We start from the raw sequence: 24,179 nt of genomic DNA on the forward strand, positions 1-24,179 counted from the left end.
CTCCCATTGGCCGGGAACGGCGAACCGTGGCCACTGGGAGCTGCCAGAGGCCGTACCTGTGGACGCTCAGGTAAACAAAGTGTCTCACGGCCTGCCAGGGGCTTACCCTGAACAAGCCGCGAACCAAGTTTGGGAACCCCTGCTCTAGTGGCTAGTCTTCAGAAAGGCTAACAGACTACTATTACCAATTACTCAGCTCACATTGTAGAAATCTGGGCTGTGGATTAAAGTTGCCAACACTGCTGATGACCAACATAGGGGTCAATATGATTCCAGACGGATTTTTCTTTTTAGTTTGCTTTTAAAAAAAAATTAGGAAATGACATTTAAAAAAATCTACACTAAAGGAACATTCAGGTTGCAAAGTCAAGAACTCAAAAGTCAGTAAATACCAGAATTAAAGTTGCCATACAATTTGAATTTGGAAGGTGTATAGTTAATGGGGTTGGGGACTGCAGGTAGAGAAAATATAGTGTCTTGGCCGAAAATTTTATCCCTGCTTCTGGCAGAGAGTTCCTATGCAATGCTTGGCAAATCACTTTAACCAAATTTTTTATAAGTTGCCATTAATTTGATGTTCCTAATTTTCTAGTTGCTGAACTTGAGACACCTGAGACAAGACTTGCAGAAGTGCTGAGTGCTCACAACTGCAATTGAAGTTGACTGGAGCTGTGCTTTGAACTTACTGTAAAAAGTGCTATACAAATGCTAAGTACAGCAAAAAATCAGGCCCTGGGCATCTCAAGTTGGGCATCCAAAATTAGTGGATGTTTTTAGTGTTGTTGTAGCCATGTTGATCCCAGGATATTAGAGAGACAAGGTGTGCGAGGTAATATCTTTTATTGGACCAACTTCAGCTGGTGAACAAGACACGCTTTTGAGTTTACCCACCACTCTTCTTCAGGTCTGGGAAAGATAGGTGGCTGTAAACACCTCTGCCACTATAAGATAAAGGAGAGCTAGTGGGTTATAGATTGTTAGAAAATCATGGACCTAATAAATACACTGAATTTAAGGCTCATTACAACAAAGTTTATCTTATCTAATCTTTAAGCTTAACTTTTGAAGGTGTTGTGCAGGTTTCCTTTAAGTTTTTGTGAGTTTTGGCCTGAATGTCTCTGTGCCTCTATTCTCCATCTGTAAAGTGGAGATAATAATGCCACCTTGTGATAGTGGTGTGAAGACAGATCCATTAATGTCTGTGACCACTCAGGTACTTTGTTGAGAGTACCATAGGAAAGCCCATGAGAAATTTAGTAATTATATATTCAGTTCGGGGTTTGTCTGATGTATGATAAATTAGGCCTTGGGCTCTGCATTGTATGAAGAGGATACAAAGAAATATTGAATAGCTGCCCATTCAGTGAACACCATTCCTGCTGCCCATTGAATGAAGCAGAGGTCTTCTGAAAAATATAGTACGTGATTACGTAATTAAAGTCTTTATCTTAATGTATACTCACAAGGGCGCTAAATCATGGTTGCGCAGGAAATCTTAATTTTGACATTTCCTAACTTTTTTGAATGCTTGACTTTGTAACTTGAAAATTCTTTTAACATATTTTTTATTTAATTTTACATATATATTAGAAGCATTTTTAAGAGTATCAAACTATACCATAAAATGTTGGCAGTTACATCTGAATCTTGGTAAGATTTTGCCTGCTTTGTCACAAACTACGTCGTCGTTTGGTTTGCACTGTAATTGTGCAGAGCTTTAGGGTATGTCTACGCTGGCAGAGTTACAGCGCTGGCTGTTACAGTGTCGCTCAGAGAGCGCTGAAGGTAAACAGCAGTTGTGTGTTCACACTGTCAGCTGCCTGCAAAATAGCGTGTTCACACTTGCGGCATTTGCAGTGGTATTCGGAACGATGCACTCTGGGCAGCTATCCCACAGAGCATCTCTTTCTCTTCTGCCGCTAAGAGTTGTGGGAAGGCGGAGGGAGTCGCGGGGCATCCTGGGTCCTGTCCCAATGCTCCGTGATGCATTGCTTTGCATCCCAGCAATCCCTATGCTTCCATCTGCATTTGGTGCCATCTTTCAACGGTTTGTGTACTTCACGCTCTGCTTTGCCTCTTCGGTCTGCAGGAATGGATCCTGCACTGTTGACCAATATGCTGCTCGCTCTCACTAACATGTCACGAGTGGCAGTGGAGTTTTTCCTTTAACTACAAAGGCAAGAGCAGTTTGACATTGATCTCGCCACAAGTAGTAGCTACTACACGAGATTGCTTGTGGCATTCATGGAGATGCTGACCACAGCGGAACGCCGCTTTTGGACTCGGGAAACAAGCATTGAGTGGTGGGATCACATTGTCATGCACATCTAGGATGACGAGCGGTGGCTGCAGAAGTTTCGGATGAGGCAAGCCACATCAGGGGGACTGTGTGATGAGCTTGCCTCAGCCCTGCGGCACAAGGACACAAGAATGAGAGCTGCCTTGCCGTTGGAGAAGCATGTGGCAATTGCACTGTGGAAGCTGGCTACTCCAGACTGCTACTGATTGGTTGCTAACCAGTTCAGAGTGGAAAAGTTGACCATTGGATTCGTGTTGATAGAAGTGTTCAGGGCCATTAATTGCATCCTGCTCTAAAAGACCGTGACTCTGGGCAACGTGCATGACGTTGTGGATTGCTTTGCACAAATGGGCTTCCCTAACTACGGAGGGGCGATATATGGCACACACATTCCAATTCTGGCACCAGACCACCTAGCCACTGAGTACATTAATCGGAAGGGATATTTCTCAATGGTTCTTCAGGCGCTTGTGGATCACCGTGGGCTTTTCACAGACATTAACACAGGCTGGTCCGGAAAGCTGCATAACGCACGCATCTTTTGGAACACTGGCCTGTTCAGGAAGCTGCAACCAGGGACTTTCTTCTTGGACCAGTAGATCACGGTAGGGGAAGTTGAAATGCCCATTGTGATCCTGGGAGACCCTGCCTACCCCTTAGTTGTATGGCTTATGAAGCCATACATGGGGCACCGTGACAGCAGCAAGGAGCTGTTCAACAACAGGCTGAGCAAGTGCAGAATGACTGTTGAGTGTGCTTTTGGCTGTTTAAAGGGCCGCTGGCGCTGCCTATATGGTAGGCTGGACCTGTCTGATGACAATATTCCTATGCTTATAGCCGCGTGCTGTACGCTCCATAATATTTGTGAAGAGAAGGGTGAAAGCTTCACTCAGGGCTGGATTGCTGAGGCTCAGCGCCTGGAGGCTGAATTTGAACAGCCAGAGACAAGGATTATTAGAGGGGCACAGCGTGGGGCCATAAGGATCAGGGATGCCTTGAGACAGCAATTTGAAGCTGAAAGCCACTAATATTTGTTGCTATGCTTGGAAGTGCAGTGTGTGTAATGCTAAGAGGTGATTGTGTTTGGTACAGATGATGCACTATGAAGATTTAAGAAAATTGCCAGTTGCTTTGCAGGGCACTGTTTTTTTTCCAGTTAATGGAATAAAGATTGCTTTCAAACCAAAACAATTCTTTTATTAAAAAACAACAAACGGAGGAGGGAGAGAGACAAAAAAACACATCAGCACTGAGGGGGATGAGGGAAGGGAGGGTCCCAGGAGGAGGTGGGGTCCCGGGACGGTTAAAGATTTGTGTATGTCCAGGTATCCTATCCAACTTTCTCCTTTGGAGTACAGTGCAGTGGGTACTGTACTTCAGCAGGGCTAAACTGCAGAGGGACGGGTGTTGAGTGCAGTGGGTACTGAGAGTCCGCAGTGCTATACTGTGACGGGGGAGGAGTGAAATGTAGCGGGTACAGACTGGAGCCAGCAGGTTGATAAGAGTGTGTTGGCAGTGTCTGGGGGGCGCATGGGAAAGAATTTTGCGACAGCGGCTGCTGGGGAGGGTGGGCATGGAGCTGCTCGGTTTGCAGTGCTAGTAGTGTCCAGTTGGCACTCCATAATGTTTAAGAGCCTCTCCGTGGCTTCGTCCTGGCACGCCACGTTCTCCTTTCGGTCCCTCTTCATGCTGTCCTGCCACTCCTTCAATTCTAGTTTTTCGGCCACGGAGTGCATCATCACATCACGCAGAAAGTTCTCTTTAGTTCTTCGTCTCCGTTTCTAATTCTGTGCAGCCATTCAGCTGGCGATAACAAAGAGGGAGGCTGGGCTCCCAAGGTCTTATCTGTGAAGCCAAAATGCAACATTTTACAGAAGCAGTATTGTTTGCAACACAGAGACCACTGATTCAGTGATTTAAAACACAGCCACTATTCACATGCAGTACTTATCACTAACTGGCTGACTCCAGGCAAGCACACATGAGCCCCAAGACCCCCAAAATAGTGAGTAACCGCAGGGGTAGGGGAAATCAGTTTTCCAGGACCGTACTGTACACTGGGCACGTGGCTCTTGGGGAGAGCCAGCACATTTTCCACAAGCTGTGTTCGTTATGGAAGATAGCTCGCTGCTGAAGGTTAGCAGGGAATTAATGGAGGATCTTCTCCAAGACTGCGGCTTCCACCATGGCCCTTATGCGGCTCGCCTGTGTGCGGCAACACACCCCCCTCCTCAGCCCCCCCATGATGCTTAGAGTGGTGCGGGAAAGTTACCGTTAATGGGGCAAGAAACAAAGCGGCTCTGCCAAAGAACCTGCAGCAGCAGATTGCCCAGTATCTCCATGAGAGTTTCCTGGAGATCTCTGAGGAAGATTCCTGTGAAGTGAGGGAGCCAATCAACACCTTGGTCTGCTGCTCAGACTAGGCATGTGGTGGTACGCGCACCATACAGACACAGGCCTGCTTTCTGCAACCCTCCTGCCCCCAACAACTCGCTTCAGTGATTCCCAAAATCAAAGCCACTTACCAGGAGCCTTCTCTCCTGTTTGTGCTTCGCCAAGCTCTGACAGCTATGACTGGCTAGCCTCCTCCGGCGTAGAGAAGAGCTCCTGGCTGCATGCGTCTCTGACCTCAGAGTCGTCCTCTGCCTCTGGGTCCCCCTACACATCCTCGTCCAAGATTTCCTCCTCCTGGCTCAGTCCATTCTCTACTGGCACACGAGCCACTGAAGTATCCACAGTGGCCTTCGCAGTGGAGGTGGGGTCACCACCGAGTATCACGTCCAGCTCTTTGTAGAACTGGCTACTCGTGGGGGCAGCACTGGAGTGGCGGTTTGCCTCTCACGCCTTGTGGTAGGTGTTCTGCAGCTCCATTACTTTGACCCTGCACTGCAGTGTGTCCCGGTCATGGCCCCTTTCTGTCATGTATCGTGAACTCTGTCCGTAGGTATCATAATTCCTACAGCTGGAGCACAGCTGGGACTGGACAACCTCCTCTCCTGAAATGCTGATGAGGTCCAGCAGCTCGGCATAGCTCCAAGTGGGGGATCGCCTGGTGTGTGGAACAGGCATGGTCACCCGGAAAGATGTGCTGAGACCACTGCACGTGTCACCGAGCAAACAGGAAGGGGACTTTCAAAATTCCCATGGAATTTAAGGGGTGGGGCTCATGGTTGGTCACCTGAGGGCTGGGCAGTAGAGTTCAAACCAATGACCAGAGAGGCAAGAACAGGCATTGTGGGATACCTCCTGGAGTCCAATCACAGCACTGTAATTGACCAGGGTATCTACACTGGCACCGCGGCGCTGTAGCCCTGGTGCAGAAAGCTGTACGCTTCTCGTTGGGGTGGTTTTTTTACAGCACTGTAACTGCGCAGTTTCTGCGCACTAAGTGGTTTGGCAGTGTGTACACCTCGGGAGTTACAACGCAGAAAGCTGCTTTACTGCACAGAAACTTGCCAATGTAGACAAGGCCTTAGTGTGTAAGCATAATAAAGGTGTGGGTTGCCAGTGCAACATTTTCAGTGCTTAGAGGGACTTGCCAATGATAAGGAGTTGCCTAAACAAAGACTTGGTTAGCAACAACTAATTTAAAACAACTTTTGCCTGCAGACCTTACTACAAATTGGCTTTAAGTGATCTCTGGGTTGGAAACTAATGCTGAACAAGTTGATTAGTTACATGAAGATCTGTTTTTGTTAATATTGGATAACATTTTTGCTAAGCATTAAGAGGGACATCTTCTAGAAATTTTGTGGTACAAGTTTATCATAGTTAATTATGATGGAAAACAAATCTGCATACAAACTCTACTTCTATTCTGTATGTACGTTTTACCTTTATTTCTTTCAGCAGCCTATTTTAATCCCAGTTAATGTATCTTCAAGAACAATATAAGTATTTTTCATAGTGAAATTTTGCGATGATGTAGCAGTCTCAAAGTAACCAAATTAATTGATTTGTAAATGATGTTTTTGAAATATAAGAGGGGAAATAAAAAAAAAAAGAAATGTCAGAATATGTCGGTTAATTATGAAATTCTCAAAGTCTAGTTCTTTACTGTTAAATTTAATTCTGCAAAGATGGTCTGTTGGTAGGGTAGTTTATCAAATCAAACATTTTTTAAAAAGGTATTGCATATATCTTTTTGATGTTAGGAGTACATATATAACTGAAAAGAGGGCATATACTTTAAAAGATAACACAAGTTAATTAAAAAAGTTTGATGTGTTCTTTTATCTCTATATTCTTATTATTTTAAATCATATTTACCGTAGCAAGTTGTAATACTGGAAATCATAAAATTAGAAATCTAAATTTGGTACCTGCATCTTATTTAATTAAAAAAGATAAACTGCTCTTTTAAAGAGTAAAAAATGCTTTTCTCAAAGCAAAAACAAAATAAAATAATCTCAACTCCTCCCCCCCCCAATACTGTTAGTAAAAATCAAGAACAAGATATTTTACCTGAAGATGCGTTTTACTGGACTAATTTGGCAAATTCAGGTAAATCCTGAGTTTACAAGAGTTGCACAACTTTTATCAGCACATGGAAATTGTAAAGTTAAGCAACTGATGCAATGTTACCATACTGTACTTATTTAGATCAACTTTCAACTGTATTTTTAAGAAATAGATCAAAGAAAGATTCTATTTTTAAATGGGTTTGATATTTGAATTTTCCCTCCATAAAATAAATATATATAACCAAGATGTAAATTTAAACTCTACATGTAAATTAATATTTTTTTGTTGAATTTCATGCATTTCTGTTAATGTCTGTTGGCTGCATTCCATTATGGTCCAGCTCAATTTGACATATACCATAAATGAGTGTCTTCAATGATTTATAGCATAGGACACTTTCAAATCACTAAAAAGGAGTTCACAACTCTGTGATCTCCCTGAAGATAAATTCTTTATCATGAAACCACCAAGCATTGTGGGTGGGGGAGGGAAGAAAAAGCAGCATTATCTGGGAATATATAGGCTAGGAAAGAGTTTGAGACCAGTTTCTTTTTTATATGTTACTTTTATATTGTCTTGAGGGAATGCTAAGAAATGACATTTTTAATAGAGAATTAAGACATCTCTATTATGTGCCAGAGTCTGCTGTTCAAGGACCTTTAAAGAACACTTTGCAACAAGAGACTTTCAACAAATATTTTAAGTACCTTTTTAATCTGATGTAGCAATTTGCCAAAGTTTTACAAACAACAGGAACAGCACTGTTTACAATTCTAAGTCTTTTTGCAGTATTTTTTCCAATACTGAAGAACAGTCCAATTTTAAAAAGCTCAGCTGCACAGGTCTGTTTTTTATCAGTGCTGTGATGCAGGAAATCTTCTAGACTATTAACAGTGAAGAATCTTCCCATGGATACTGTGTGCCCTCAATTCCAGTTGAAGTCAGTGGGAGTTGAGAATGCTGAGCAGCTTGCAAGAAATGCTTAGTCCCTAACTGAAGAGAAAGTGGAAACTGCTCCCCAGATTTTCAGGGTGTGTGCGCAGTGGGGGGATAGTGGGAAGATACAGTTCAATTTTTGCTGTTTCCCTGCCTCAAAGTTTAGGTTTTCTGTTTCTCATACTAATAGCCTTTTGTTTCTGTACATGTGATGTGTCTTTTTTATGTTTAAATATTGAAAGTAAAACAACATGCATTTAGTGATAATTAAAGTTGCATGAGGACACACCTCCATCACCCAAAACCTTGAGAATGCAAATAAGAAGTTACAGAAAAGGCCTCCAGCATTTCTTGCCACCTTTGCCATCATGTACAATGTTGTCAGTAATTCACTATGATATTCCATAAAGCATTTCCTTCTGTCTTCAATACATACCAAAAACCAGTATGTTCCCCAATTTCAGGGGGGAAGGGATGCATTGGCCTGCTAAACCCAGGGCTGTGAGTTCAATCCTTGAGGGGGCCATTTAGGGATCTGGGGCAAAAATCTGCCAGGGACAGTACTTGGTCCTGCTGTGAAGGCAGGGAACTGGACTCGATGACCTTTCAAGGTCCCGTCCAGTTCTATGATATAGGTATATCTCCATATTCATCCAACGTGTGCTCTTATGCAAAATCTTAATAGTGACCTCATACTCTCTTGCACCAACAGATCTGCACATCTGACTGTTATGCAGTCCATTAATTTAGAATGTTATTCTACCTTACCATAGCAGGATCCCCCTGGGGTGCAGCTGGAACTGTGGGACCACTGTGCCCCCTTAACTCTCTCCAGTCTGGGCTGTCTCTCACAATGCCTTGCTAGTGACCAGCAGCAAGCCCCTCCAGGCACTGTGATCACTTAGTACAACAGCATGTGGAGCCCCACACGCAGCTATATTGCATGAATGCTCCCAGAGCCACTCATGAATCACAGAGAGAAAAGCACCAGCCCAATCCCCTCCCAGCACTGTACCCCAGGAATATACCGTCTGCTGCAAGTTTCAGCTCTGTAACGTGGCAGTGTAGACAGTGCAACAGCGCTGGGAGCTACTCCCCTCATGGGGGTGGGTTTTTTATAGCGCTGGGGGAGCTCTCTGGTGCTGGTGCCGCGATTACACAGCCACGTTAAAGTGCTGCCATGGCAGCGCTTTCATGTTGCTAGTGAAGACGTGCCCTTAGTTGCTTGCAGCGTAGGTGGGGGCAGGAGAAAAGCCAGCATATGGCCACTCTGGCTGTTTTATACCCTCAGTCCATGTGCTTGGAAAACCCAAGTCCAGGCATGTCTGGGGCATTGAGTCTCCCAGCAAGGTTGAGCAATTCCCCTGGTGTGGCCTCATGCAGGTGAGTCATTACATTGTAGCTCCCTTGCTGGACAATGGTTGCTGATGGGTTGATTGATACCCTGCCTGGGTGTTGGTTGCTTTCCTTGCTGTTGCCTCTGGGGAGCTAATATCTGGCTGATTCCCCAGCTTACAACATGTTTTAGTAACAACCATACAACATAATTTTCATAACTTCATATGCATTAATGATATGCATATATGGATAGAGATATGACTTTCAGCAGATCATAACCTTTCCCCTGTTATCTTACAAGGCATGCTTTATATGCAAGATCACAATCATATATAAATGAGGAATTATGGGGGTTCCAGGATGCTCCCCCAAGGTACAGAATGTCACAGGGACCATGGCTAAGTTTTGCTTGACAGTAGGGTGACCAGATGTCCCGATTTTATAGGGACAGTCCCGATATTTGAGGCTTTTTCTTATATAGAAGCCTATTACCCCCCACCCCCGTCCCAATTTTTCACGCTTGCTGTCTGGTCACCCTACTTGACAGTGCAAGATGGATGAAATTGACTATCTCTTCCTGATTAGAGAAATGTCTTAGTACATGTATACAGAGAATGTTAATGAAGTAGGGAACCCCTGTAAAAGGGCCCTCTAATATTCACTGCCATCCCTCAGTGCATATTAGCGATTTACAATGAAATAAGGAAGATAGGGTTGCAAGTAAATAGCACAGACCTAATAATAACTACCTAGTATGTAAGGGGTTAGTGAATTTGTAGTAGCTCCTCTTCGTTAACTACTGATTGTAACTCCAGCAGTTTTAGGAATGTTTAAAACATGAGTATTTCAATACTATATATATATATACTGGGGTTTGGGCCCCAGATTTTATCCATCAGCTGAAATAGTCCTCACTATAGGGTGAATGATTACTTCATTCTAGATGAATGGAAGGGGCTTAATGTCTCTATGTCCAGTACTGCCTTTGACACAGTGATTTAGACACAACAAATCCTGCATCTTGGCAGGGGGTTAGATTAGATGACCCTTGCGGTCCCTTCTAACCCTGTGATTCTATGACACACTCTCCTCTTTGCTTTGTGACTGTACTCTCCTGGTTCTCCTGTTTTGCTGACTATACCTTCAGCATCTCCTTTAAGGATTTCCTATTCTCTGGCTGGTGTCCCACAAGGTTCTGTTCTTGTTTGTCTTGTCTTAGTTAGCTTGCAAGCTCTTTGGGGCAAGGAACATGTGTTAGTTACGTAAAGGGCTAAACTGATGGGTGATAGTAATATAGACATCTTTTGTAGTAATTTCAGGAGTAAGCCTGTAGCTAGCTACTTGTGCAGCTTTGTCTTGGGGTATCATTTGGTGGTCTCAAGACTAGGGGGATCAAAATAATCACTTGCTAACCTGAAACTTAATCTCTTAAACTGTTTATTGAGTTCGTAATGATGACATTTTTTCTTTCAAGGAGGGAATTGTTTTCATGTTCATACTTAGTCCAAATTTCACTTAACTGGTCTCCATTTTAAAAAGAGAACTTATGTTTAGAAAGCATCTCTAGAATATTTTGTTTTACCATTGTCTGGTTATTGACTAATTTTTTGTATGTGGTTTCATATCAGAGAAGTTCTTTCAAAGTCACAGGTTATCATATTCAGAAGAGACATAATATCTGATTGTCTTACGTCCAATAAAAGACAAGGGCATGTGGTTTTTCTGCTGTTTTCTATTTGTTTTTAAAGATGTTGAAATAATAATTTTAAAGAAAACCATGCAACAACTATAGGACAAGTTTTTTGTAAACATTTTTCAGAGTAAATCTGAATGCTGAGATGATCAAAGGTCTGCAAGACAGCCCACTACTTTCCTCAATTTTGGGATTATTCACACAGAAAAGTGCACTGCTTTAACTAAAGCCATGATTTTAAACTGATTTAGTTAAATCAGGGCCAAAGGCTTTATGAACACTCGTATTTTGGCTTATTTCAGTTAGGTGAATTTGGTTAGAAATTGGTTTAATTTAAATCAAACTAAACCGCTCAAACTGAAATAAGTGTTCATATAGGGGTTTGCAACAGTTTAACTACACTGATTTAAAATTAGATGTATGTTAAACTGGTGCAACTTTTTGTGTTGACAAGACATATAACGTCACTTAGAGAGTAAAAAGAGAGAAGACTATCATTTTATGCAAATTTGTTATGGCCCTTAGGCTCCTGACCAGTTTGTGCATTGCTTGGTTGTGCAAGCTTTGGGCATCTTTCCTTACTGCATGTTGTATGGACAGTTTATAAACCCCTATATCAGTAATGTAAGCCAGCCTCTGAGAATACTTTTAAATGCTTCTGCAGGAGTAGAGTAAAAAGTCGGGCGGTTAAGCAATTAAAAAAATTAATCGCGATTAATCGCACTGTTAATAATAGAATACCATTTATTTAAATATTTTTGGGTGATTTCTAAATTTTCAAATATATTGATTTCAGTTACAACACAGAATACAAAGTGTACAGTGCTCATTTTATATTTATTTTTGATTACAAGTATTTGCCCTGTAAAAAAACAAGAGAGTATTTTTCAATTCACTTAATACAAGTACTGTAGTGCAACCTCTTTATCATGAAAGTTGAACTTACAAATGTAGAATTATGTACAAAAAAACTGCATTCAAAAATAAAACAATGTAAAATTTTAGAGCTTGCAATTCCAATCGCTCCTATTTCTTGTTCAGCCAATTGCTCAGACCAACAAGATTATTTACATTTGCAGGAGATGATACTGCCTGCCTCTTGTTCACAATGTCACCTGAAAGTGAGAACAGGAGTTCTCATGCCACTGTTATAGCTGGCATTGAAAGATATTTAAGTGCCAGATTTCAATTACAACACAGAATACAATATCTATGAAAATGTAGAAAAACATCCAAACTATTTAATACATTTCAATGATTAAAACTGCGATTAATCACGATTAATTTTTTTAATTGCGATTAACTTTTTTGAGTTAATTGCATGAGTTAACTGCAATTAATTGACAGCCCTAGTAAAAAGTAAAATATTATTTTGGACTTACACAAATATTGGCTGTTTTTAACATTTCCTGGCAAGTAGTTAGACTAAGGATGAAATGGAACAGTTTTAACATAGGCCCCATTTTTGAGTTTACCCTCCTTGGGGTTCCTTTTGAACCAAATTAAATAACTTGTCCCTTTCATATGTTAGCTTTCTTTCACAGCTCAATTCCTCTTTAGTTATACTACTTTTGTGTTAAGGACACTATGGTATACGGTAGTGCCTCCGAGTAATTCTCTGTGTAGCACTAGATGGCACACTGTGACTTTGAAACAATCTACTGAGGTCTTCTGGATGACAGGAGCCTAGGTTAAAATATTGTTGGTACAAACATTCAAAAAAATTTGCAGTTTCTCACACACATTTATTGCATTTCATACTACCATGATACACATAGATAAAACAGTTTAAACTACAGTGCCTCATCTAGCAGAGTCTGCAGTCATTTTTACAAGACTTGGTTATTAAAGATGATAGTGCTCATGGACTGAAATGGTTGCAAGATTGGGGCCTCAAGTTGTAAGTGTGGTGCAGGAAACATCTTGATCTGTACTATCAATGCTTAAAATATTGGTTTTATTAACGTTTTGTGATTCATTTTCTCAACATGTATTGCAAACAGTTAACTACATGAATGGTTCTGTTGACTTCAGTGGGACTGCTCACATAGGTAGTTACATACTGTAACTTGAACTTTTAAATTAATTTTTTTACAGAGCACTCTTTAAGTAGTATGTTTTGAATTTTGTTAAATGTACTCTATCATTTGTTATAGGAGCTTTTCTTTCCCCCGTTTACAGTTGGAAAAGTCTTATGGATGGGCGCGAGAGCAACATCACCGAAATTTTTCAGGCCAGCCCTCCTTTCCTCCCCCCTTTGTCTGTGTGTACATATCTGACTGTTACTTCCTGCCTTTCAATTTGAGCTCTGCTCCTGCTGTTAAAAGTAAACTCCCTCTTGCAGAGCATGAGATTGGGAATAATATCCCATCAACAAAACAGTAAGACTATGCACAGTGTGCTGTCAATTGAAGAAAGTAAACAATCTGAAAAGAGAATACTTTTTCTTTTAATTTCTTTCCGTTACAGTTATCTTCAGGTTTATTTGTAATGATAGTAGCTACAACATTTTCAGATGTAAATGCTATTTTCAAATTGACTGTGTCCCTTTAAGTGTTTATAGAAACAAGCCCTGAAATGGACATCATAATATATACCTGTAACGGGGCACATAGGTGCATATGCACATCCCAGTGCACCTCTGACAGCCTTTGTGCCTTTAAAACTTTGAGCTGTAGCTGCAGGTAACATGCTGCTAGTTCTGCTTTACAGGAAATCACATATAAAGGTTCCTCCCTCTTAAGCAGATAGATGAGTCCCACCTCAGGGAAGGATCTGAGACGGCTTTCTGCATTTTTCAGGCAGAGAGGGAGACACTTGCAGGGAGCAGGAGCCAATTGTGAATAATGGCCAGTAGGCGCTACCAAAGCGGAATGATGCATCCTTTCCCTTCTCTGTTGGTGCAGACTGGACAGCTCTTAGGGAAAGGATGCGTTCTCTCCCTCCTGTCTGGTTAACACAGGGAAACCTTCTTGGAATTATTACCCAGGGTGTTTCTCGCCCCCCCCCCCAGTTGATTTGATAATAAAACAAGCCCTAAGTTAAGGGTTTTAAAAAGACTCAAGGTTGGAGCTTTATATACCTTCCCTGCCTGGTGAAGCTGCCCATCAACTCATAGTACCTTAAAGAGATACTGCGAAGCTAAATTTATTACTTATAAGGTGGTTTGAGGTCCTCAGATAGAAAATTATGTAGAAGTACATTATACAAACCATTTTTAAACAAAAATAACATACTGCAGGAATAAAAGTACAAATATTTGTAAGTTAAATATTTGTATTTGTATATTTGTAAGTAAATATTTGTTCATTTGTAAGTATAAGTTTTTAGGAATTTTCAGCTAGAGTAAAATGACTAAGATTCCTGTTGATAGCTTACTATCTTGGACTCTGAATGTCATTTACTGCAGTTGTTACTTTTTTAAAGTCATATTTTAAATATTAGGTGGTTTCAGTATAATGCAATAAAATAAAATCACAAGAAAGTGACCAATAATAAAAACATTGTTACAATGATCCATATTTCTTAGCCCAGTTGTTTAATTTTGTTTTGTAAGTCATCATTAGTTTTCTTTTTATTGCACTTTTGTCAGCAATTATGAACGTACTGAAGTTAAGATTCTCCCTTATTTTCCTCCTTCTTACTATTGTACTGGAAGAAGTGCAGTCTCAGCAGAGGGTCCTTTTAAAGCCAGCTCTTGCATGTTATGCCTGTCTCAGAGGGCCCCAGTCTGTTGATCTGCAGTGCCATGGTATAAAATCTGCCTTCTTAGGGTATGTCTACACTACGGGATTACTCCGAATTTACAGAATTTGATTTTTAGCAACTGATTGTATAAAGTCGAGTGCATGCAGCCACACTAAGCACATTAATTCGGCGGTGTGCGTCCATGTACCGAAGCTAGCGTCGACTTCCGGAATGTTGCACCGTGGGTAGTTATCCCATAGCTATCCCATAGTTCCCGCAGTCTCCCCCGCCCATTGGAATTCTGGGTTGAGATCCCAATGCCTGATGGGGCCAAAAATTTGTTGCGGGTGGTTATGGGTAAATGTCGTCAGTCAGTCCTCCCTCCTTGAAAGCCACGGCAGACAATCATTTTGCGCCCTTTTCCCTGGATTGCCCGGGCAGATGCCATAACACGGCAACCATGGAGCCCGTTCAGCCTTTTTTCACTGTCACCGTATGTCTACTGGATGCTGTTGACAGATGCAGTACTGCAGCGCTACACAGCAGCATCCCCTTGCCTTTGCAAGTTAGCAAAGACGGTTACCAGCCATACTGTACCGTCTGCTGCTTTGCAAGTTGGCAAAGATGGTTACCAGTTATACTGTACCATTTGCTGCTGTCATAGGTGTTCCTGGCCGGCCTCGGTGATGTCGGTCGGGGGCGCCTGGACAAAAATGGGAATGACTCCCCAGGTCATTCTCTTCTTTAAGTTTTGTCTAATGGAGAGTCAGTCCTGCCTAGAATATCATGGAAGCGTACTAACGAACCAGAGAGGCAAACGGCCGCTCCGGGTCAGAGCCCCAGACATCCCGCAGAAATGATGAGCTGCATGCCATTCTAGGGGGTGCCCCTACAACAACCCCACCTGTTGCTTCCCTCCTCCCCCACCCCTTCCGGGCTACCTTGGCAGTTATCCCCCCATTTGTGTGATGAAGTAATAAAGAATGCATGAATTTGAAACAACACTGACTTTATTGCCTCTGCAAGCAGAGATCAAAGGGGGGAGGGGAGGGCGGTTGGCTTACAGCGAAGTTGAGTGAACCACCATTCTGCACTTGCTCAGCCTATAGCTGAAAATGAGAATCTGTGATAAGCACTAGGATAGAAGCACAGGCAGGACTGAATCTCCATTTGTGTGTGGGCCTTTGGTTGACACTGGTAAAATACAAAATGTCCCAGGATATGTATGTTGGGGGACAGTTCTAAATGGCAGCTTTATTTTTTTATTTGCAGCAAAATGTAGAGGTCTAAGTATCTGATTGTGAGCTCTGGGAGCAAGGGGTAGGCGCGACCGTGCGGTGCTGCCGACTGGGAGAGCAGCCTGAGGCAGAAGCCTCCAGCTGGCATGATATTCCAGGCAGAACTGAATCTCCATTACACAAAACTTAAAGAAGAGAATGACCTGGAGTCATTCCCTTTTTTGTCCAGGTGCTCCTGACCGACCTCACCAAGGCCAGTCAGGAGCACCCACGGGACGACGATGACGGTTACCAGTCATACTGCACCGTCTGCCGTCCGCAAGGCAAGGCAAGGGGATGCTGCTGTGTAGCGCTGCAGCACCGCGTCTACCAGCAGCATCCAGTAGACATACGGTGACAGTGAAAAAAGGCGAGGAACGATTTTTTCCCCTTTGCTTTCACAGAGGAGGGGGGAGGGAGCTGACGACATATACCCTGAACCACCCGCGACAATGTTTTTGACCCTTCAGGCATTGGGAGCTCAACCCAGAATTCAAATGGTTTTCGGAGAGTGCGGGAACTGTGGGATAGCTACAGTCATCAATCGCCCCTCCCTCTGTGAGTGTCCATTTGATTCTTTGGCTTTCTGGTACGCTTGTCTCAGCTCCTTAAGTTTCATGCAGCACTGTGTTGAGTCCCTGTCGTGGCCTCTGTCCATCATGGCCTTGGAGATTTTTTCAAATGTTTTGGCATTTCATCCTTTGGAACTGAGTTCTGATAGAACAGATTCATCTCCCCATACAGTGATAAGATTCAGTATCTCCCGTACGGTCCATGCTGGAGCTCTTTTTTGATTCTGGCTGTGCTGATAAGCTCTGCATGGTCACCTGTGCTGATCAGCGCTCCACGCTGGGCAAACAGGAAATGAAATTCAAAAGTTCGCGGGGCTTTTCCTGACTACCTGGCCAGTGCATCTGAGTTCAGATTGCTGTCCAGAGCGGTCACAATGGTGCACTGTGGGATAGCTCCCGGAGGCCAATACCGTTGAATTGCGGCCACACTAACCCTAATTCGAAATGGCAATGTCGATTTCGGCGCTACTCCCCTCATCGGGGAGGAGTACAGAAATCGATTTTAAGAGCCCTTTATGTCGAAGTAAATGGCTTCATTGTGTGGACGGGTGCAGGGTTAATTCGATTTAACGCTGCTAAATTCGAACTAAACTCGTAGTGTAGACCAGGCCTTAGTCAGGCTTTTTCCTGTAGAGTACCTGGTTGCATTCTGTTGTGAGGCAAGAATTTTTTAGTTGATGTTAGTCAATATCTGTTAATGTTTGTTTTATTGTATATACTTTCAAAAGCCTTGAACTGAGTATATTTTAAAAATCTAACCAAATTTGTTTCTCAAGTGAGTGGGAATCATCCTCAGGGATCCTTCTTATATCCTTAACTTCTCTACTATAGCTTTGTGTAGTAGTAAGTTATCCTCTAGGGTCTTGTTTCCACTAGGAAGAAAAGGTGTAATTTTAGCATGTAATAGGTAGTCCGGATAAACCTGAGCTCCTCTCTAGGGTTTCTTTGCTATGCTAACGTGTATTTTTGGCCTAAGGTTTGTCTACACTAGACTTTTTTTTAACCTCGATTTAATTGATTGCCAATTAATTCAAGATAATTTATTATCACATTTCATCCTTCTCATGCCAATGTTAGCGCACAGGGCAGAAATTTGTCTATTTTATTCTATTCTTCTGTCTTTTTCAGCCCAGTGCATCTTGGGGGGAGGGGAGCTCAGAGCCAGGGCTCTGGCCCTCCCCCTGTGCCCCAATCCAGCCGAGACTGACTTTCTTCCAGCTGCCTGGCCCCTGCCCTACCCGTTGCTCCTCCTCCGGCCTTTGTCTCCCTTCCAGGGCCAAGAGTCACCTGGTCGCATCCCCCTCCTGGGTCTCAGGTTACAAAGGGGCAGCCATAGCATCCGTGCAGGCAGCTGGAGTAGCCCCCGCAAAAGTTACACACCCTTATTCTCACTACCTAGACATTGGTGCAGTGCACACACCTCATTCATGCAAAACCGTAAGGCTCACGTAGGCTCACATACAACATAACAAGGGAAAATCCCCACTACGTCACAGTATCACACTGCAGAAACTTTCCCTACAACAGAGAGTAGTGTAACTCTTCTTCAGTTGTTACAGTCAGTGAGACAACCTTTTTGGAGTATTCTGACAATGATTCCATGTTTCTACTAGTTGGGAGGAGGGTCTCCTTTTACCAGACTTCATTAAACAGTTCTTTCAGATTTGTTAGGGTTGTCTTATCAACTGCTTTTAGCATTCCTGCTGTCTTTGGTCATCTGCTGCTGTTTTGTTGTTTTTCAGCTCCTGGACTTCAGCCTGTACTTTTGACATCTCTACTGGACTGATGTTAATGTCAAGTTGATCAGTTTAGCATATTTCATCAAAATCTGGTGCTGTTAGTTGTAAGCATTTTTTCATCTTTGCCTTTGACTGATCAATTTCTTACTTTGAAATTTTCACAAAGGATTTCAGTCATTTAGTAAATGTCTCTGTGGTTTCCTTACATAGCAGCATTTTCAGCTTCAGCTGCTAGGTCTTCAGCATATCTCCATTTATCTTTCCTTGCATTGGTTTTCACTTTTTTGGTCTGGTTTCTTATATTCTCCTTTGGTTTTTCCAATATTTCATTGGTCTTAGTATTCAGGAGTTTTCCTTGCAGTGCTTTCCTTACCTTGATGAGATGCCTTGTCTCTTGGCTTATCCAATTCTTGCTCTGTCTATATTGATATCCAACTGTGACTCCTGCAGCTTCAATCCCCTTCAATCCTCTGAGTGCTGCCCATTTTTCTTAAGGTTCAGTCTGTGTCTCACTTTGATCTGCCTTTGGCAGTGCTTCAAACCTGTTTCTTAATTCAAGATGGAATTTCTCACAATAGTCTTTCATTTTCAACTTTGTACTGTTGATTTTATTTGCCACTTTTCTGGTTAAAAGGTGATCTTCCTTAATGTTATTTTCAGTGTAGCAATGCAGAGATTGTGGTCACTGCTAATATTTGCAGCTTGATATGCCCTTGCAATCTTGGACAGATGACTTGAATCTTCAGTTGATGCACACATGGTTAATCTATTTTGTTTTACCATCTGGTGAATTCCATCTTTCTTTGTGTGTGTCTTTGTGAGGGAACAGGGTGCTTGCAAGAACTAGGTTGGATACCAGTCATAGTTCAATGAGTCTCTTGCCATTTTGGTTGATGATTACCAATCCATACTTCCCTGTCCACCAGGGCTGATTTGATTTAAATCACTAGTCAGGAAGACTCGATCTAATCATGGATTTCTACATAAAAGTGCATTCTTGTTGGTTGTTATAACTTTAATACATATTCTTCACAACTCAGAGATAGATGAGATCCAAACTGGGTCTCTTTTACGGCCTGCTGCCATTACACCGCTACCTCGATATAACGCCACCCGATATAACACGAATTCGGATATAACGTGGTAAAGCAGTGCTCCGGGGGGGGAGCAGGGCTGCGCACTCCGGTGGATCAAAGCAAGTTCAATATAACTCCGTTTCACCTATAACGCGGTAAGATTTTTTTGGCTCCCGAGGACAGCGTTATATTGAGGTAGAGGTGTATAGGTTTTCCCTTCTAGTGAGAAAATGGTATGGTAGATCTCAAATCAATGAAGGCTACACTCAGAAAGACCTCAAGATTTCTGGAATATGCTGCTCAAACAGTTTCACCTTTGTTTCTACTGTCTGTTCCTCCCCTCTCACATTTATCTCCAGACTTCTTCTTCTTGTCCAGATCTATTCTGCCCCCAACAATCTTCTATTCATTGAACTTTTTGAAACTGCACTTTTAGAGAGAGGTAAGGGATTGACTCTGTGTACACAAATTTGCAGAGGGACAGTAGGGTTGAGGTCTGTTATTTCTCACCTCTCTATATTATTTATTTATTTAAAAACATTATTGCTGTTAACAAGCATGTTATCTCTGGAGATGCAGATCCAAAGTTTGATAACTGCAAAACTAAGCATCTCTGATGGTATCTTCTAGACTTAGCAGTGAGTCCCATTGGGTAGGGTAGAAAGATTAATCTAAATAATCTATACAGAATCCCCTGGAACCTTATAGGATTGGGTCCCTAATCCATGAACTATTGGAACTCATTTACAAAACTTTTCTTAAACATTACATGAATATATTGTCTCATGCTATAGAATTAGAATTTATAATCACTATTCCGTGATGAGATATCTTTGAGCTATAATATATCTTAATTAAAACTATCTTTAGACAGGTTTTTTCCTCAAAAAGCATTTTATCAAAAAAATCTGATTTAAATAAAAAAAATGATTGATTTTTATCCACCCTGCTGTCCACTCTTTCCATATCCTAAGTGATAAGGTCGCCCATCACAAGAAGTAAATCATGTTTTGATATTCTGTCAATCATACTCTGGAGGCAGTAGAAGAATTCCTCTTTATTCTTGAAGCTGTGTTCCTCTGGCAGAGTATAGCACTCTCTGATTGACACTTTTGGTCCAATCTGGTTTGGAGTCTGGCATATATGATGTGTTGGTTGATGTATGCCCAGTTGATGATGTATGCCCAGTCTGTCGTAATGAATGCTACTCCCACTCAGTGTTTGTTATCACAATGACTTGAACAAATGAAAATTTTCTTTTCGTGTTAGAAGTGCTTCTTGTCCACACCTGGTCGATCTGCTCTCACTGATGTCCAGGATTTTGAGTACATAGTTATCCATTTCCCTCATGATTTGCGAGGTTGTTGATGTTTGAAACATTGTTCTCGCATTCCAATAACCAACTTTGGAGTGTTTTCTTGCTGCATCATCCGCCTTTGTGGGGTTTTGGCTTCCACAGTCTGGCTTTCTCCAGAACCCTTCATGAAACATAAGGCATTGGCAGCCATCTGTAATGGAGTGGTAGCTTGGTTCCATTTCTATAACCACTGAGGTGGTTTTTGTTTGTTTTTTATGGGGCTAGATGTTTGCCTTGTGCTCAGTCCTTCCGATTTTAGGTTTAGGAGCAGCAGCCACATCAAGGTGCAGCAGGTGCGGTTAACACAAGGTGAACACACTCATAAAGGTGTAAACACTTCTCCAGTGCTGGCAATCAATTTAATCAAGGTTAAAAAAAGTCAGGTGTAGACAAACCCCAGCTGAGGGCTAGACACTAGTTCTCATTCTGATTAAACATTCTGCTAGAAGACACTGTAAGAGCTATGACCCATGCCTCTTCTCTGTGAAAATGAATGAGTATATCCATGCCACCCACACAGTTTCTAATAGATAGTGAAAATACAATACCCATCTCACAGACTTTTACAAATAGTAGTTAATATTTATACTTATGTGAGGATTGTCAACTGCAAGCCCCTTTTTGGATGTTTTAGCATTAATGCTTTGAGATAATTAATATATTAGCTTGAAATAGGATGATGCATTTTTCCTGTATTTCACATTTTCAGGCTTCTTTCCAGCGCTCTAATAGTCATGACAAAGTGAGGAAAATTGTTGCAGAAGAGGGTCGTACAGCAAGAAACCTTATTGCATGGAGTGTCCCACTGGAAAGCAAAGAGGACGATAGTAAGTATTGAACTTCCTTCCCCCCAACCTTCCCTTACTCTCCCACCCAAAAAAGAAGTTTGTTTGAAGTAAAAATGTTTATACCTAAAAATTGTGTCTTAAATTTGATAACTGCTTAAAACATAGATATCATCAATATTTTAAAATAATTTCTTCAGTATGCTTCCTGTTTAATTCAATTATAATTTTGTAAAATGTATACAAAAATTTGATAAAGATGAAATAAAAGGTATCTTTACTGTTTTGTCCCCTTTTGTTGACTGTAACCAGGCTGGTTACAGTCAGCCTCCTATGTGCCCCCTTGTGAGCTGGGTTTACGCTACAGGCAGTCTGCCTCAGTTTCCCCTCTTGGACTGTTTAAATACACTTCAGGCTTTTTGTTGGTCAAAAATACCTTCTTTTGGGACTTGGTTTATTAATATAAAATAATCTGTAAATAAAACTCAAACCCCCAAAACAAAGTCCATTGATGAGTCCACACAGCCCAAGGTTTTTCTTCCTCCTTCCAGGGTCTGTGTGTGTGTGGGAGGCGCATGAGAAGGGAAAGTGCAAGAGCAAGGCATAATCCCATCGCTTTAGGGAACAAACCCTGGAGACAGAGTGTGTGGTGGGAATGGGTAAAAACTTATTCAGATATCCCATCCTGGAAGTGCTGACAGCACAGAGCGGGAGACAGGAAGCGTCAGGCAAATTCTGAAGTGCTGTAGGAACTTCAGCACTGGGATATTCAGGGTCTTTACCTGAACACTCTTGTTGAACTCTGGCAAACAAGGAGGATAGCTATATCCTTTGTGTTTATCAACTATAAAACAAAATGAACATGGGTTACAATTGCCCAGTATTTCAAAGGACATTAAGACTCTACGGTTTCAGCCTCTGACCTTTTTACTGCAGCCTTATCCCAACTATCCTGCCTCACTGGAGTTCCTGCCTGAAGTGTATAAGCACAGTCTGCAAAGCTTTTATATATAGCACAGTGGTTCCCAAACAGGGGTTCACAAAATGTTAAAGGGGGTTCTCGGGAAAAAATTCCCTAATGGCAGACAGAGCTGTCCCAAGGGACCCCGGGCAGCCCAGGGCCAGCAGCCCAGAGCCCCTGGACTTCCAAGAGCTAAGCAGATCAAAGCAAGCATATCTATCACACTGAGGAGATTTAAACTTCAAGACTCCTTATAAGAAATGGAAAGAGAGGTGGATATTTTTTGCTGTTTTTAAAATTAAATAGGCAGCTAGTATTGTTTTTAAAATTATTATGAAGAACAAGTTTAAGCTTTGTTGTAATGTGCATTGTTTGCCTGGACTGCTCAAGACCTGAATGCTTGTGTAGGAGGAACTCTTTGAGTTGGCTTCTTAAATACCTTCATTCTTTCACATCTGATACTCCTTGATGAAACATAGGAGCCTTATCTTATAACGGGCTTATTCAAAGTGATACAAGCTACGAAAGTGAGATCTTGACGTTTTCATAATATAATAAAAATACTGTAATGATAAATAATAATTAATAGTAAATAGTGTGTAATAAGCATGTCATAAAAACAAATTTTATATTTCCAAGATCACTGCTTTAATAATTTATACTCAGGTAAATGAGAAAATCCCTGGAAATATTCATTTTTAGGAGGGGATTTGCAAGACTTGACATTTTAGTGAAAGGGGTTCACAGGTTATTAAAGTTTGGGAACCACTGATATAGCAGAATTATCAATACGGCATCTGTTTTTCTTACTGGTTACTGCTGACATGTGAATCCTTAAATTAGCTATATGTAGTAAGACAAGGCAGAACAATGGCTAGTTGTTAAGAAGTGGCTGTCAGATTTATTCTGTCTCTCTCTCTCTGAATCAAGCTGGAGAAAAGGGACAACTGCTATTTCCCTATCAGGTACAATACACTTAACTTCTATGAGAAGGAAAAGAAGAAAGTAAGGAAATAAATTAAGGCTTTCTCTTTTCATTGGGAGACTCTAGCCTTCTATCTCAGAATTCGCTTCAGCAACACTCCTTCACTCTGTTTACCCTTTAAACAGGGAAATTAGAGAAGTGTCCTTTCTGCTCTGGGTAAGGGTTGTAAAAACGTGGGGCTGTACCAGTTGAGAAGAGAGAGTTTTACATGATTTTACTCCATCTATATCACACCTACAAAGAAAGTAAGAGAATTTCAAGTGTAAAGAAGGGAAAGGAGACTCTCCCTATGGTCTGAAGGAGGGACAAGAATGGAGCTTGCACTCTCGCTCTTCAGGAGCTCAAATATCTAAACAAAATAAAAACAAGGGGATGACCAGAAACCCTTTTGTCCCCAATACTGTTCCCTGAAAGCCTCCCTTCCCCAGACCCCAGATGATTAAATGGGAAAAAATTAGAGAACTTGCCATAGCTCAAACACTGGGGTCTCTGCCTAGTTTTAGAGTAAGTTACTATAAATTATTTGCTTTCTCTGTGCACAGCAATGAGTTGCAAATAATTCTTGCTAAGAAGGAACATGTATTTTCAGAGTCTTACAGTGTGAACACATTCACGAGAATGGGATGTTGCCACTGTTCAAGTGGAAGAACGTTTATGTCTAAACCATAAATATTAAATTGAAAAATCTGTTAACAGTAAATTGGAGACAGCAGAGCCATCAGAACAAGGAAATATATTGACTGCATTGTTGTGCTCAAGTACAACAGTCTTTCTTTAACTAGGTGATTATTTGGCACTCATCACCATAGTATCTAAGACAACTTTGTTGCTACTTTTTTTTAAAATTAAACATAGATGCTATAGTTGCCTTTTTTTAAATGTTTTATCTGCATAAGTCTCATTATGTTGTTGGGGGTCTGTACTCTGGTGTCTCAGAATTAAAATGTTAATTAATGAGAGGCTCTCCCTTTTGAATATGTACCTTAGAATGGGATACAAAACCTTTTCTG

At 41.6% G+C, this 24,179-nt stretch overlaps 1 protein-coding gene across 5 annotated transcripts in view; it reads left to right on the forward strand.

Annotated features, from left to right (window-relative positions):
- The window catches only part of SCAPER (S-phase cyclin A associated protein in the ER), a 356,482-nt gene that overhangs the window by 5,884 nt on the left and 326,419 nt on the right, over nucleotides 1-24,179 (forward strand). For all 5 annotated transcript variants that reach the window (XM_024205417.2, XM_024205418.2, XM_024205421.2 and 2 more), the window contains exon 3: nucleotides 21,148-21,265. In XM_024205417.2, coding sequence (XP_024061185.2) covers nucleotides 21,148-21,265 — 118 coding nt within the window. The remainder of the gene's footprint in view (nucleotides 1-21,147; nucleotides 21,266-24,179) is intronic.

Source organism: Terrapene carolina, unplaced genomic scaffold (assembly GCF_002925995.2).
Source record: "Terrapene carolina triunguis isolate 2854851 unplaced genomic scaffold, T_m_triunguis-2.0 Scaffold67, whole genome shotgun sequence".
NCBI classification, from domain to species: Eukaryota; Metazoa; Chordata; order Testudines; family Emydidae; genus Terrapene; species Terrapene triunguis.